The sequence below is a fragment of the Diaporthe amygdali genome (assembly GCF_026229845.1).
Source record: "Diaporthe amygdali strain CAA958 chromosome Unknown NODE_8_length_1307975_cov_65_857355, whole genome shotgun sequence".
Classification (NCBI taxonomy): Eukaryota; Fungi; Ascomycota; class Sordariomycetes; order Diaporthales; family Diaporthaceae; genus Diaporthe; species Diaporthe amygdali.
Window position 1 is genome coordinate 155,479 of NW_026517028.1, and position 14,701 is coordinate 170,179.

General features: G+C 52.6%; 6 protein-coding genes across 6 annotated transcripts; 3 read left to right on the forward strand and 3 right to left on the reverse strand.

The window, feature by feature from the left end:
- Nucleotides 1–331: 331 nt before the first annotated feature.
- J7T55_013273 (uncharacterized protein) lies at nt 332–2,119 on the reverse strand (the record flags this gene model as incomplete). The annotated part of the gene is made up of 3 exons (XM_053141053.1): nt 332–451; nt 517–1,473; nt 1,526–2,119. 3 exons carry the CDS (start codon nt 2,117–2,119, stop codon nt 332–334), a joined length of 1,671 nt encoding a protein of 556 aa, XP_052995616.1.
- Nucleotides 2,120–3,087: 968 nt separating this feature from the next.
- Nucleotides 3,088–4,999, forward strand: J7T55_013274 (tp-dependent rna helicase dbp-3; the record flags this gene model as incomplete). The annotated part of the gene is made up of 2 exons (XM_053141054.1): nt 3,088–4,677; nt 4,733–4,999. The coding sequence occupies 2 exons, from the start codon at nt 3,088–3,090 to the stop codon at nt 4,997–4,999; spliced, it is 1,857 nt and encodes a 618-aa protein (XP_052995617.1).
- Nucleotides 5,000–5,105: 106 nt separating this feature from the next.
- On the reverse strand, nt 5,106–6,947 carry J7T55_013275 (oligosaccharide translocation protein rft1; the record flags this gene model as incomplete). Its single annotated transcript, XM_053141055.1, has 2 exons — nt 5,106–5,187; nt 5,272–6,947. The coding sequence occupies 2 exons, from the start codon at nt 6,945–6,947 to the stop codon at nt 5,106–5,108; spliced, it is 1,758 nt and encodes a 585-aa protein (XP_052995618.1).
- Nucleotides 6,948–8,867: 1,920 nt separating this feature from the next.
- Nucleotides 8,868–9,626, forward strand: J7T55_013276 (uncharacterized protein; the record flags this gene model as incomplete). Its single annotated transcript, XM_053141056.1, has 1 exon — nt 8,868–9,626. One exon carries the CDS (start codon nt 8,868–8,870, stop codon nt 9,624–9,626), a length of 759 nt encoding a protein of 252 aa, XP_052995619.1.
- A 179-nt stretch (nt 9,627–9,805) lies between these two features.
- On the reverse strand, nt 9,806–10,794 carry J7T55_013277 (uncharacterized protein; the record flags this gene model as incomplete). Its single annotated transcript, XM_053141057.1, has 2 exons — nt 9,806–10,225; nt 10,282–10,794. 2 exons carry the CDS (start codon nt 10,792–10,794, stop codon nt 9,806–9,808), a joined length of 933 nt encoding a protein of 310 aa, XP_052995620.1.
- A 1,253-nt stretch (nt 10,795–12,047) lies between these two features.
- Nucleotides 12,048–13,248, forward strand: J7T55_013278 (uncharacterized protein; the record flags this gene model as incomplete). Its single annotated transcript, XM_053141058.1, has 4 exons — nt 12,048–12,112; nt 12,180–12,458; nt 12,520–13,113; nt 13,191–13,248. 4 exons carry the CDS (start codon nt 12,048–12,050, stop codon nt 13,246–13,248), a joined length of 996 nt encoding a protein of 331 aa, XP_052995621.1.
- Nucleotides 13,249–14,701: the final 1,453 nt, after the last annotated feature.

Below are 14,701 nucleotides of genomic sequence, written 5' to 3' on the forward strand. Positions count from 1 at the left end.
AGAGGGCGCGCTGGTGAGTCGTCATGCGGGGCACGCGTACCTGCATATAAACATACCGTGAACAGGGTCGTATAAGGGGGGGTAACGTTATAGATTAGACTCGGTGATCGGCCCCTTATCAATACATGATTTCATCGGGGCGGGGGTGCTGCCGGGGCAGTCCCTCGAGATTGATCAATGACCAGGGGCAGCTACGAATGATTGTACGTGCATTCTGCATCAAAACCTTTGAGACATTGTGAAGAATTTCGCATTAGTCGATGGGTATCAAAAAAGATGTTGAATCTAAAGGCCAACTTAATGCCGCCCAATTGTGCCACAACACATTGAATCACACCAGCCAGTTCCAAAAACGCCTCCAAATGCCTCGCGGCTTCTCTTGCTCAATTCCACTATGCTTCTCATCGTAAAGCCGTCCAGACCAGAGATCAATCTCGTTCGCGCGAAGAAACTGTATAGGCCATTGTTAGAAACACAGGGTAGACGCATCAATATTTCAACCCAGGAATCACGTACCTTTGTCTTATAGAATAGCTTCCAGCCAAGAATCGGAAGGATAAAAATGGGAATCCCAACATAGCTCGCTATGAAATCCGACGTCGACCAGTTGCCCTTCAAAAACACAGGGAACCCGGAAACAAGTGTAATGATCGCCGACCCAATAAACCCAACCCAAGCTGCATAGGGTTGGAATGGCGCCGCCCACGGTAACGAGTCTCTCGACACGCCCTGTGCCTTCATGGCAGCATAGAAGCGAATATAGCAGAAAGAAAGTGTGGACCATGCGATGAGTCCTGCCACAGTGGAAAGGTTGAGGAGCCAGGTGAAGGCCTGGGCAGGACCGCCACTCCCCAGACTAAGGTACGCAAGAGGGCCAAAGAGCCAAGCTGCAATAACGGCAACCCAGGGGACGCCATTCTTCCAAGTCTTGCCGAACACCTGTGGGAGCTGGTAGTCCGTCGTCATAGCCAGGATGATACGGCTTCCAACCCAACAATATGAGTTTCCGGCAGACCATGCCGACACCAAGATGCAGGCGTTGACGATGCTTGGCAAAGCCTTGATGCCTGCCTGCTCGATGGCGATAACCCATGGACTTGACTTGGCATTGCCTTCCCCGCTGGTCAAGCCTGCATTCCGCGGGTCGACAATAATACCGATCAATAGTGCGCCGAGAATGTAAAACAACCCGATTCGAAACGTGACTCTTTTCGCAGCCTTTGGGATGTCCCTGTGAGGGTGTTCGGATTCCGCGGCAGCGATGACAACGGTCTCGACACCGATGAAGCTGAATGAGGCGTTGACAAGTGCGGACAGCACACCAAGAAAGTGGCCAGTCGATCCGGTGATGCCATTGTAATTCGTAAAAGCACCAGGGTTATGCCAATATTTAAACCCGATGGGCTCACCGTCAGGCCCGCCACCTGCGGTAATAACTATACCCACAAGGACCAGTCCGAGGAAGCAAGAGACCTGCGAGGCTGTCAGTTCTTATCCTCGTGGGTCTTCATGTCGCCGGGCCTACCTTGATAATGCCACTGAAAATCTCAGAATGGCCGTAGAATTTGACACTGAGCAAGTTGATAGCTAGGATCAACACCAACCCAACCGTAATAACCACTGCCGGCGTGATGTCTGTCCAGTAGCTCACAATGACCGCCGCCGCAGAAACCTCGCTAGCGATAGCGATTGTATAACAATATCCGTAGCTGATTGCCAGGCTGAAACCAACACTCGGGTCCACAAAGCGGGTCGCCCAGTGCGGAAAGCTTCCAGCAGTTGGGATCAAGGTCGCCAACTCAGCGATGCTTTGCATCACGCAGTAGAGCACAAAGCCGACGATACAGTAAGCGATCAGCAGTCCGGCGGGTCCAGCTTTTGCATAAGCTGCGCCCGTCCCGATGAACAGGCCGGTCCCGATTCCCGAGCAGAAACCAATCATCGTGACATGAACGCTCTTGAGCTGGCGCTGGACGTTGGCATGACCGCCAACATTGAGCTGGGGCTCGCTTAGGTCGGGTTTCGTATCGGACATGAAGCCAGGATCTGTATGGACGGCATCTTTCTCAATGTCGTTCCGTGAGGAACTTGGCACGGCTGTGGGCTCGTTGATCGCCATGGTATCTGTGTTTAGGCGGCCGCGAAGGGGTGTCGATGATGGCCTCGTTCAGTCCAATGTGCTGCACCTTGGCCCATTAAAGAAAGACTGCGCACCCGATGTCGCATGAGCTGCCGATATATCATTTATATGGGTATGACAGCCCCTCCTCCCCAATCCTCCCCATTGGTATGTCTGTACCATAGCGGCCGTTTTCAGCCAATTTGCTGCAAAACCTGCGATCCAGACTCAGGGGGTACATTTGGGATTTCGTAATAGGCCGCAAACTCTGACTGACGCCATATTCGCCATTCCGTATAGGGTCAGGACTCCCGAGTCAGTGCCGCCGAGACCAAGTAAGCTTCTTGCAATCCCAAGGGCCAAAGCTTCTTCTGAGGCTCTGTGCAATACCGTGAGTGGCTGCTAACTACCATTAGTCTTGAGAATGTCATTTGTCTGCTCGTGGCGTGCTGTGGCGGTATCGAGTGGCCTGTCCTAGAACATGCGACATCCTTATGTTGCACATCACTACCACTATGGTTCTAGCCCATAAGCCGGATTCGAGGTTGGGCAGTTGCTGAAAGAGCAGGTAGAAAGGAATCAGCATCACGGACAATACCTACCTAAATAGATGCCACCCAACAGAAGGTTAACTCACACAAGGAATGCCTATGTACTGGTCTGTTTGTACCCAACCATTTGGGAATTTCGTCGCTTATAACGCCACCTTGATCTTTAAACTAGGGCGGGGTCTCACGCATTCTTGGTACCTAGGTACATGCAAGATGGCGACCCACCGCCTTCTTCTTTCAGTCACGCTAGCCGAGATGGAGCGAGACCAGGCGCCCGGCAGAAAAGTTGGGACCCAGGAAAATTTCGAGGTCCCTTGGAAGGGCCCGGGCAGACCATGTGCGACTGCGCAAAGTCATCCCTAACATCCGTCGACTGTATTGCACGCGTGCATTAACCACACGCGACCCATACCAACCATGTCCAGCGGCAAGAAGCATCGCCTCGAAGGCGAGGTCGATGCTGTCAAGAAGGTCAAGAAGGTCAAGACCGACGATCCCACAACCGCGGACGATGCGCCTGTGAAGGAGAAGAAGGAAAAGAAGGACAAGAAAGAGAAGAAGGACAAGTCCGAGAAGAAGGAGAAGAAGGACAAAAAGGATAAGAAGGAAAAGAAAGAAAAGAAGGACAAGAAACACAAGGACAAGGAGCAGACTGGTGAGCAGAATGGTGACGAGGCTGCTGGGGCCGACGCTATGGACGTCGACGTCCCGGCCGATTCACTTGCCGAGGACCAGGCCACTGCTAAGAAAGAGAAGAAGGACAAGAAGTCCAAGGACAAGAAGGATAAGAAGAAGGACAAGAAGGCAGACGACGAGGCCACCGCAGAAACCCCTATCGCCAATGGCACTCCCTCCAAGTACCAACAAACCGCGTCCCTCACTGCTGTGCCCGAGTCCGAGGTCAAGACCTTCCTCGAGGACAACTACATTACCATCCACGATCAAACAAATCCTTCAACCAGCCTGCGACCTATCCTCAAATTCTCTCATCTCCCCACTTCCCGCCTCCTGTCGAAGAACCCTTTCGGGACCTTCACCATCCCGACGCCCATTCAGGCCGCCTCCTGGCCTTTCTCTCTGTCAGGTCGTGACGTTGTCGGCATAGCCGAGACTGGCTCAGGAAAGACATACGCCTTCTCGCTCCCCTGCGTGGAAGCCCTGCTTGCCATGCCCAAATCCAACAACAACAGAGCCGCCCAACCCCGCGCCGTGATAGTATCCCCGACGCGCGAACTGGCGATGCAGACACACGAGTCCACCAGCACACTAGCCTCGCTAGTAGGCCTGAAAGCGGTGTGTATCTATGGTGGCGCAAGCAAGGACGACCAGCGCAATCTCCTCCGTAAGGGCGCAGACATCATTGTCGCCACGCCAGGCCGGTTGAAGGACTTCCTGTCAGAGGGCTCTATATCGCTTTCCGAGGCGGCGTTCGCGGTCCTCGACGAGGCGGATCGTATGTTGGACAAGGGTTTCGAAGAGGACATCAAGCTGATCCTCGGCTCCTGTCCCGCCAAGGAGAAGAGGCAAACACTCATGTTTACGGCGACGTGGCCGTCTGAGGTCAGGGGGCTGGCAGAGACTTTCATGGTTGATCCCGTCAAGGTCATCATCAACAAGAACAAGCCCGGCGGCGAGGCTGGCGACGGAAATGGCAACGGAACCGTCGAGCTGCAGGCGAACAGCCGAATTGCCCAGACAGTAGAGGTCGTGGATCCAAGGGGTAAAGAGAGGCGGTTGTTGGAGATCCTCAAGGATGCGCAGAGGGGCAAGGCGCACAATGACCGTGTCCTTGTCTTCTGTTTGTACAAGAAGGAGACAACCCGTGTGGAGCAGTTCTTGACGAGCCGCGGTCTTAGCGTGTGCGCTATCCACGGTGATCTGAGGCAGGAGCAGCGCACAAGAAGTCTCGAGGCGTTCAAAGCGGGCACAACGACGATAATGTTGGCTACAGATGTTGCTGCACGAGGTCTGGATATCCCCGAGGTGAAGCTCGTGGTCAACCTGACTGTAAGTCCCGTGTTCTACCGATTTCAACATATGAGTGGCTAATGATTTCTCGTAGTTCCCTTTGACCATCGAGGACTACGTTCACCGTATCGGCCGAACCGGACGTGCTGGAAAAGAGGGCAAGGCTATCACGCTTTTCACGGAGCATGACAAGTCCCACTCTGGGTCTTTAATTAACGTGCTCAAGGCCGCCGGTCAACCTGTTCCCGAAGAACTTCTAAAGTTTGGCACGACTGTCAAGAAGAAGCAGCACGACGCATACGGTGCCTTCTTCAAGAATGTTGACATGAGCAAGAAGGCGACCAAGATTACTTTCAACTAGAGCAGTGAGAACGATGTGTTGTCAGATGCCGGCCACTAGACTTTAGAGAGGCCTTCTTTGCGCTGGCAATAGCAATTACTAGATGGGGCCGATATTATGTATTTCCCTATTTGGGTTTTGAAGCTTGAGGCTTTCCACCACGGACAGCCTGGTAACATTGGATGAGGAACCGGCGCTCGGCGAATGCTCTGTGCAAGAGATGTCAGTAAAGTAGAGCAAATAAGACGTCATTTTGAAGCGAATAAGTTAGCAAAATAAGAGGCAGAACCTACAGTACGGCAACGAAAGGCACAGCAGTCGCCGCAACCTTGACCAGTTCCCCCAGAACAGCCTTCACACCCGCGCCAGCACTCTCAGAATTCACAACCCTCCTCACGACCTGGCTTGCAACTGCAGCAGCCAGGACAGCCAGCGAGTTAGGCAAGAGCGCCGTGACCTCCCAGCGCGCGCCTCTCTGGGCGAAGTAGCGCCGGATAAACCACACAGCCCAGACGATGCGCCCAGCCATGTTGATGCCGTTAGCCCAGACCAGGCCCACGGCGCCCCAGTCCAGAACGCTGAGGAACACGTACCCGCTAACCCCAAACAGAACCGAGAAGGCCGTCATCCAGGCCGACTGCAAGTGCACCTGCGCCTCAGTTGCGACGGACGCGACGAAGCCCTCCGCGAGGCCGTTGATGGCAAGCAGCGGGATGTAGTAGACATACGCAGCGAGGGCCTCCCCCGCGCCCGAGGCCGTCCACTGGGGACCTGCTATGAGCGACAGGACAAGGGGCGCTGCGGTTGGGCCTAGGGCTAGCAGAGGGACTGAGACGAAGGTGTAGAATCGGAGCAGGCTGGTGAGGTCATCGGAAGCCTGGGTGAGTGCTGTCTTAGACGGTTTCGAGGTACCCTGACTATTGGCGCCCTCGTCTTTGTCCGACACCTGCTTCTCCGTGACCCCCGATGGTGCGGGCTCGCTGTCGCTGGACAACAGTCGGCTGTAATAGTTCCGACTGCTCTCCTCGACAGGTTGAAAGACTAATCGTGCTGCAAGACCTCCGTAGTTGTTCGCCAGTGCGTATACTCCCTGCGCGGTGGGCGTAGACAGAGCGCTGACAAGGAAGGTGTCACCTTGTGTCAGGATATGCTTGACGAAGCTCTGAATCATCATGGACGAGGCGAGCTTGATAGTCGGCTGGTAGAAGTACGACAGGATGTACTCCGTCCCCTCACCCAACCGTCTGGGAAGCAGAGAGAAGCCCTCCCTTTTCGCAAGCCCCGAGCCGTACCAGGTGTATGTCACCAGCAGGCCGGATCCGTAGGCGACTTGTCCCAGCGCAAAAGGCAGCACGCCCAGCTCAAGGCCGTTTCGGGACGCCCAGACTGCAGACATGAGAGTGACCGCGCACTTCCCAAAGGTGGCGACGCCCTCGGCCGAGGCGCGCGCGCCAAACTGCAGGCGGACCTGCATCACCACGAAGGCCGGCTCGGACAGCAGCTCCAGGACCGAGGCGAGGGCGTAGATGTAGACCGACGGGACCAGGTAGGGCGTGGTGAGGAGCGTGGCCGTGGGGATGGAGCCGAGGTACATCCACCCCAGCATCGCCGCGACGGCGATGCCCAGGATGATGGCGATGTAGCCCAGGTTGACCACCGCCTGGGTCTCCTGAGCCTGGGTGTGCTGCTTGCCATCCTTCTGCTGCTGCTTCGCATCCTTGGTGGGCGAAGATCGGTCAGACGACACGGACCCCTGCCGCTGGATGGCCACGCGCAGGCTTTCGCGTGCGAAGAAGAGGACCGAGAGATAGTAGACCTCGAGCTGGGTTGAGACGCCGAGGAGGGACGCCGTCATGAATCGCAGGAGGAGCTGGTTGGCGACGAAGGTGACAGCACGCGAGAAGACCTGCAGCAGGATGAGGAGTGAGGCGCCCCGGACCACCTTGGTCTCGCCATCATCCCCTGCCATGGTGGGCAACCTTTCCGTGACTGTCGAACGGCTGATCCCTGCCGTACTTCTTCACCGTTGCTGAAATATGTAGCTGTTGAAATGCAGTGATGTTTCGTGGCCTGTCATCCAACCAGAGGACAGATTCGGATATGGAGCTTGAGTGAGCTAGAAGCCGTTGTCGACGGGACCCTAACCCTTTCAACAAACCTTGCACATGTCTCCTGTCGACAGGAGACAGGAGACACGAGGGTATTCGGACCGAGAGCTTCAATGCTCCCTCAGAAGATGAAGCAGCGTAGACCGAGTGTCCGTCCCCGTTCATTCATACTACTCTTCCCCCGCCAATTTGACTCTGTATCACTCGGTAAGCCTCTTTTAGCAACATAATGATCACAGATCGTCTGTAGGCTTGCTGGCATATGCGAGTATGCAGCACTTGACTAGCCAGAGTGGCATACCACCTACCTAGGAAAGTATTTCCACCAGTGATGGTTTTCCCGGTCAGGACACAAGTCAGAGAACGGGTTATCACCGTTGTATCGCGCCTTTTAACACATTTCTTCTCGACGCCTACTGGGCCCAAAAGTCAAGTCTTTGCCCCGGACGTGGCTTATCGCTCGGCCGAAACCGAATTTAAGCTCAGGAGAAGCAACGTTGAAGTCAATTGCAGCCACGTCGATGTGCCGGCAGGAATGTCACACACCAAGCATTCATGACACTTCCATGAGGCGGCTAGCTCCAGCCACTCGCTAGCCATAGTCAAGCTGTTGTGGTGGGCAGCCACCAGAACACTTGCAGGGGCTTCCAGGTCTCATGTTATGCCTAACGCCAAGGCCAGCCTTGTTGAGACGCATGAAGGCTTGCTATGGGATGAAAGCAGATCAACCCTAAGGATGGTTTCGAAATCTTGTGAGGGCCACCGGGGAGTCGGTGCCGTTAATTCAAGACACAACCGCCAATCTTTGAGTTCGAGTATCGGGCCTGCAAAGTATGAAGTCTCGCAATGGGGAAAGGCTGTCGTTTCGGAGTTCCTGCAGAATCTTTGAGAAATTCATACAGGAAGATTGGCCGGGCACTAAGGAGGCTTCTAACGAGACTTCAGATGCCAAGACACGCCAATCTAGATAGCCGCACATGGTGGGATGAAAAAGCAGTGAGGCGGTCTACTACACGTATAGTAGTCGAGGCTGTCGTCATTTCTGCCAGCACTCTGGTGTGACAATGACATCTCAAGGCAACATCGGTCTTCCCTATTTCCTTTTTGGGTATTCCCCCATTTTGCCGCTGGCATTAAGTAGTAGTCTTATTGCAATAGTCGAGGACCAATGGCAGAGCAGTCTCTTGGCAGGTTTTCTGTTACCAGCATAATCTTAGACGGGACGTACAGGGTGTTTCCTATCAGACTAGGGTCGCCAACTCACAATGCGCCCTATTAGCCACTATGCTTCCAAGATATTCGATCTCGGCTGGGCCACTACCGGGACTAGCCGTCTATCCTTCAGCCTTCTATGTAGTATCGGACGCCCGCCGGCGTCTTCTGGCCAACTCTCACGCAGGGCTTTTGACAGCTCGTATGTGGTGACCCGCTGGATTTTCACCGCCTGCGTTGTTCCCGACGACCGAAGTCATATCAAACTCAAGTATAAAGCTACAACGATATTCCGTGGAATCTATAGGTGCAAGCAAGAAACCTGAGGGCCTGCAACTATACCAAGAGCGCTTTGAAACACCATCGGCACTTTCTTACAAACAAGCGCGTTGGCGTTATTCTGAACGCGACTTTCGGAAAACCTGACGAAATAATGCGAGCCACGGGAATTGCCTCCTTTTCGGCTCTGTTGCTCTCTGTGCGTTCTTTGTCTCACATCGTCCCTTCAAGTGGTGCATCACAGCTGACTGTCGTCGATATCCTAGGTGCCTATCCAAGCCCAAGATGCTATGAGCGCCGCTGTCGCGCCTCAGGAAGACACCTTTTGGAATCATTGTCCTGATAAAGACAATTTCAATTCGGACGAGCGCTTTCATGACTGTGAATGCACGAGAGATGGGAAGCCATGGTTCGACTGGTTCGACTGGGGTCAGGACGGAAAGAAAACCTGCACCGTCGTTGTCACGCAAACAGTTGGTGGTGGCGAGACGATCCCCGGGATCCCATATCCCGTCACTCCCGGGTGCGATCAGAACGGTCACTGCACCGTGACCGTCACAGAAACAGTGGGCCAGGGCGGAAATCCAGGCTTTCCTTACACAACAACGCAGCAACCAGGCTTCCCCTTAACGACAGAGACGCAACCTGGGTTCACCCAGCCGACACAGACGTTCGGCAACCCAACACAAACAATCGGGCAGCCGTTCCCGACCCTGACCAGCAGCCTGGTCTCGTCCGTCGTCTCGTCCGCCTTCTCGAGCGTCTCATCAATCGAGTCCCACGCTAGCTCACAGATCTCATCCATTTACTCGCAAGGCAGCTCACAGCTCAGCAGCCTCACGTCGAAGCTCGGAACGGCGACGGGCAATGACCGTTCAAGCATCACCTCGGAGATCGGGCGCTTGACCAGCTCTATCGCTTCAAGAGCCAGTTCCATCAACAGTGAGGCGCGTTCCTCGATTTTCCGTACTGCGGCTGCTCCCCTCCAGACGGTAGGAGTGGCCATGGGGGCCTTGTTTGGGGGTGCTGCTGTGTTGGCCAATATGTGAGTGGGTTGGGTCGTCTTGCGGAAGTGGAAAATAATCATTATACTCTTTAAAATTTGGATATATACCTTTGAATAGAACCGTGGCCATGAGTTGCTCGTTCAGTGCATATAAGCCTCAATAATAGTACCCACAATACATCAACACCACAATCAATGGCACCTGGAGGCCAGCTGAGGATTTCATCGTCGGCTGTCCCCTTGAAGTTCCATAGGCGGCGCCCAAACCTCATGCGGCTGTGACGTTGCTGAAGTTGGCATTTCGGGGAAAGTGTTTGTTGTGCCCATCTCATGAAAGTGCCCGTTGGCTGCTGGTTGGTACTTCGCGTCTCCCACGGGGTTCGTCTGTTCCGGCCCAGGCCCTGTTCTTGCGTTTTTCCGCCTTCGGATGAAAAACACTGCCAAAAAGGCGACTAGAATCGCGACAGCAAGACCCACCCCAACCCCTATCCCTGCAGCTGCGCCCGTCGATAACCCGCCCGATGAGGATTGCGAAGGAGATGACCCTGCGGAAGGCGACGGAGTAGAGTCGCCTGTCGCACTAATGGTGCTAGTAGTAGTCGGCGCAACCGCATTTTCTGTTTGGCTTGTGGTCGGGTACGTCTGTTGGAGTAGTCAGTTGAAGAACCTACAATATTGACATTCCAAAAGAGTCTCACATCCACTGTCGAGTAGCGGCTATCTCCTATGGTGCTCAAGCTGGTGAAAGTGTAATGCTCACCCGACTGTGCGGGTAAGGTGTTGGAGTCCATGACCATCAGCTTATTGTCCATCACACTCAGCCGCCATTCTGACCCGTTGGCGAGGTTGGAAAAGTAATAAGTCCCATCACCCCATGGGGCTACCGTCCAGAACATAGAATCATCTGTCACATTATAGTTGGCCAGAATGGGGACGGTATTTCCAGTTACATCTGATTGATCAGTGTTCGTCTTGCCGGCGGCCGCAGCCAGGTAGCCGTTGGGGCCCCCATCTTTGCATCGCAGCAAGTACACAGAGGAGTTGTAGGGATAGAACTGCCAACTTTGCCCCTTGGCGCTCGTGTTGGTGTTTTGATAGAATACTGCACCGGTCTTGCCGTCCTGGAACAGTGATGTGCCCAGTAGAGATGATCCTGGGAACTTTGTCACGTTGACTTGGTACCACGCATTGGTGTCAAAGTTGAGGGACATGGTACATGTAGCTTTGGTCGATAACAAGCTGATTGAGATGACTATGTGAATCGAAGGAAGTTAGGAAGCAGAGAACGAAATTCTATACTGATGGTCCTTAATTTTCAGCTGTCAGAGGCTCAGCAGGGATTGCAATCCTGTGTGACCATTAAATAAAAAAGGAAGCCTGGTACTACAGACCATTCCCGAAACCCATTGGACCCCAACAAGACCAGCTGCGCCAAGAAGGATTGCGGTCAGCGACTAGAGTAAGCCTCCTGATTTAGGCGGCAAACCTCTAACATGCCCCTGAGTTTACAGCCTTCTTGCATTCAGTCAACGTACTCATGTAGAGGTGATGCAATATGATAGACTACATGCCAGCAAGATTGCTGTATTTCCGGGCTTGAAAGACTGGTGAGGGGCAGGAGGTGGCATGCTAAGCTTCAACCAATACAAGAAAAGTCGGATTTGGCTTAAGTGGTTTGACGTCTGTCAATCGAGTCCATTACAATAGAAGTAAGTTCACGCAGATGGATTCTGAAAAATGCCAAAACAAAAAAAGGAAAGAAAAGAAGGACTGGTGTACAAAAAGACCAAGTCATGGTAACACAACAACATGCCAAGTTAAATTAACTTGAGGCTTGCTACTCTGTGGGCGGGAATCCAGTCATTGCGCTTCCGTAAGCACGGGCTGTCCCTGTGATATGTGAATGCAGTGCAATTAATCACCGCAGTTTGGCGGCCGGACCAGAGTGAACGTGAGGGCAATCAGGCTTCCTATCAATACAAGTAGTGCTCAGGTTATAGACAGCCTCGTCTAAGAAGTGGGATTGCTGCATAATTTATTATAAGTTTTGATAAGTGATTGAAGAGACTAGCCAGCGACCCACAATAATCTTAGACCGACTGTGGCAACACATCTTGCACTCCATTGCACGCCTGCAGTTCTGCTGAGAGCGTAGTGGGGATCTTGGGGCGAGCTTGGCTTCACTCGGCCAGTCATGACTCCAATTTCGCGAATAATTCCACCAATTGCAACACATCCCTGCCGATGTCGACCGCCTAAAAATAATGTCTTCAGAACATATTCGAGGCACAGGACCCAAGTATCATACAACTGTAGGGGGAAGCTGCCGCAAGCTTGAACGTCCCAATCCTCTGCATTGGCATTTTGTTTGGCACACTTGCGGCCGCGTGCCTAATTACTTGAGACGTGCCGTCCACAACGACACTCACCGCTCCATCTTGGCACCGCCTGCTTGATATCCGTCATGTCGATGGCTGTGGGCTCAGCAGTTCCGCCTGTCCCATTTCAATGGCAGAATGTCAAGCATCTGTGAGTAATTTAACTCTTGTCTCTCGTCACTTCGAGGTCTATAACCAGCCAGCTGACCTGGTCTTAGAATCGCCTTCGGCGACTCCTACACCTACGTGCAAGGTGTCCAGGGTCATCAGAACTACAGCTTCATTGGTGATTATCTGCCAGGGAATTTTGCTTACGATGCAGAAACTCTCTTATCGAACCAAATCGTGCAAAACTTCACTGGAACGGCGGAGGGCGGGCCCAACTGGGTCGAGTATCTTACGGGTTGCGGTCAGGAGCCCGGATTGACGTCACCCCTGTCTTGTGACTTACAGCTTTGGGATTTCGCATTTGCGGGTGCAGATGTCTCAACAGAGTTGTAAGTTTCTAGACCTGGTTACTTTTCCAGTCACGTCTTTCTGCACAACTAACAAACATAGCACGCCGCTTCACCACAACTTTACCGTCCCGCTTGTCAACCAGACGCAGCAGTTCCTTACCTACGGGCAGCCAGTATTTGAAAATGAGCTGCAGGTCTCAGCCTCCGAGACTCTTGTCGCAATCTGGATCGGAATCAATGACATTAATGATCTTTCTAAGACCTACTCGGGTGCCTACGACTTTCCTAGCACCTTCAACTCCATCATCTCCACCATATTTTCCCAATCTGTCACACCTCTGTTTGAGGCGGGCTATAACAATTTCCTATTCGTCAATCTACCACCCCTGGATCGGACACCTGGAAACGCAAATAAAGCCAGTCCATCGCCCAACGAGACAATGATAGGGTGGTGGGGTGACACTCTCCAGCAGTACAGCGATGACTTTTCGAAGCAGAATGCAGGAACCACGACGATGGTATTTGACGCGAATACATTTTTGAATGGTGTTCTGGATAATGCGAGCGAGTACGGCATCACAAATACAACTGACTACTGTGCTGGGTATTTGTACGCAGACGTCTTGACGGACTGGGAGAAATACGGCTGCTCTGGTCCACTTGACACCTACTTTTGGTTCAATAGCGGACACATGTAAGTTTGAACTGCGCCTCTTGCAACTGAACATTCTATAGTGGTAAAAAGTGGTAAAAGCTGACAGATCGTTGTAGGACAAGTCGTGTTCATGAGATTCTAGCTCCAGAAGTGGCAAAATTCTTGAGTGCCTAGGTAGAAAACCTTCAAATTTATACGCACAAAGCTCATAATTCACATTAATATGCTTATTGCGGGCTGTGCAAGCCGAAATTGAACACGAACCTTAACACGAACTTGTAGTTCCTTTTAAACAGGCTGAATTTGGCTAATTTCATCATTATCCACCGGGTCCCGATCCTCACTCGTAGGGAAACCTATGGGCAACCAGCCTTTCAGTATTGTGTTTGACTGCTGAGGCTACTGAAAGGTGACGCAGGACCTGATTGTATTTGTTCGGAGAGTTGATGTTTGGCTTCTGGCAGGACACCCCCCCCCCCAACATCCCTAAACGTGTACCTCTGTGATGACAAGCAAATGCAACACCTGGCCCCTCAAATGGCCCCTCAGCTAGAATTCCCTTCCCTACATTTCAGGAAATTTGGCAATCGCTACATCCATATTCTTCTTTATCCCCTGAAAAGCTTGATCGCTTGAGGATTTGAAAAATAATAGGTGGTATTGGGATCGAGCTGACCAATAAAGTCCGTTTCCAATATCTCACGATCCTTTGTCACAGTTATTCTTCGTGAAAGTGGTAGCGACAGTAACAACAAGCGCTGCAAGAGCATTTATGGTTGCAGAGAAACATGTTGTTGGGGAATAACGGTGTAATGGAAACTGAGAAGACTCGAGTAACTAGTTGGGATTGGATATTCGGAATTCAAGATACAGCATCAGAGATTTAATTTATGCATAGTAACACGGGGCCACTGTGGCGACTCACTCTTTTTGGTTCATTTCTTTGAAGCGGCAAGTTACTCTCATAAGGTCAACTTTTATGATGTTCTCCTATTCATTGGCAACCGTGGAGACGAGCACAAGCTTGCTGGCTCCTGATAGGTAGACTAGGGTACGTGAACTGTAGCAAGAAAACGAGAAAACACCCTTGGAAACGTTGCAATGATGCCATGGACTCATCCAGTTAGCCTCAAATAGTCGGCGGAAACGATGTTCAAATATTCATAGGGGAGCACTATGGAGCACAGTCAGCAGTGTGCCCTTTTACTGCACTTTTTCCATTATCTCAGCCCCTCCTCGTTGTGAAGCACTGCCACTCAATCAAGACCATTCGATGTAGGTAGGATGCAAGAATGGCGAGGCATCTCGTTCCTACGCGTGCTGTGCTAAGTATCTGTGGATGACCGTCAACCCTCGCGAGGGTGTGGGTTCACCCTACGCATAAAATGGCCTCATACCTACGCAGACGATGATCTATCATTGAGCACGCCCAAGGCTGGCTGTGTCCCTGCTGGGTCCCATCGATAGGTGGACTCTTCCCCCCGCCGATTTAATGCACCACCCGAGGCTGTCAACTGTTCATGCTGAACTGCTTCTCTCGGTGGGGCTCGAGGATGACGAAAGGCCACAGGGTGCAGCTGATGGGCATTAGACAGGGAATCGAACTGCACTTCGAAACATTCGTGAC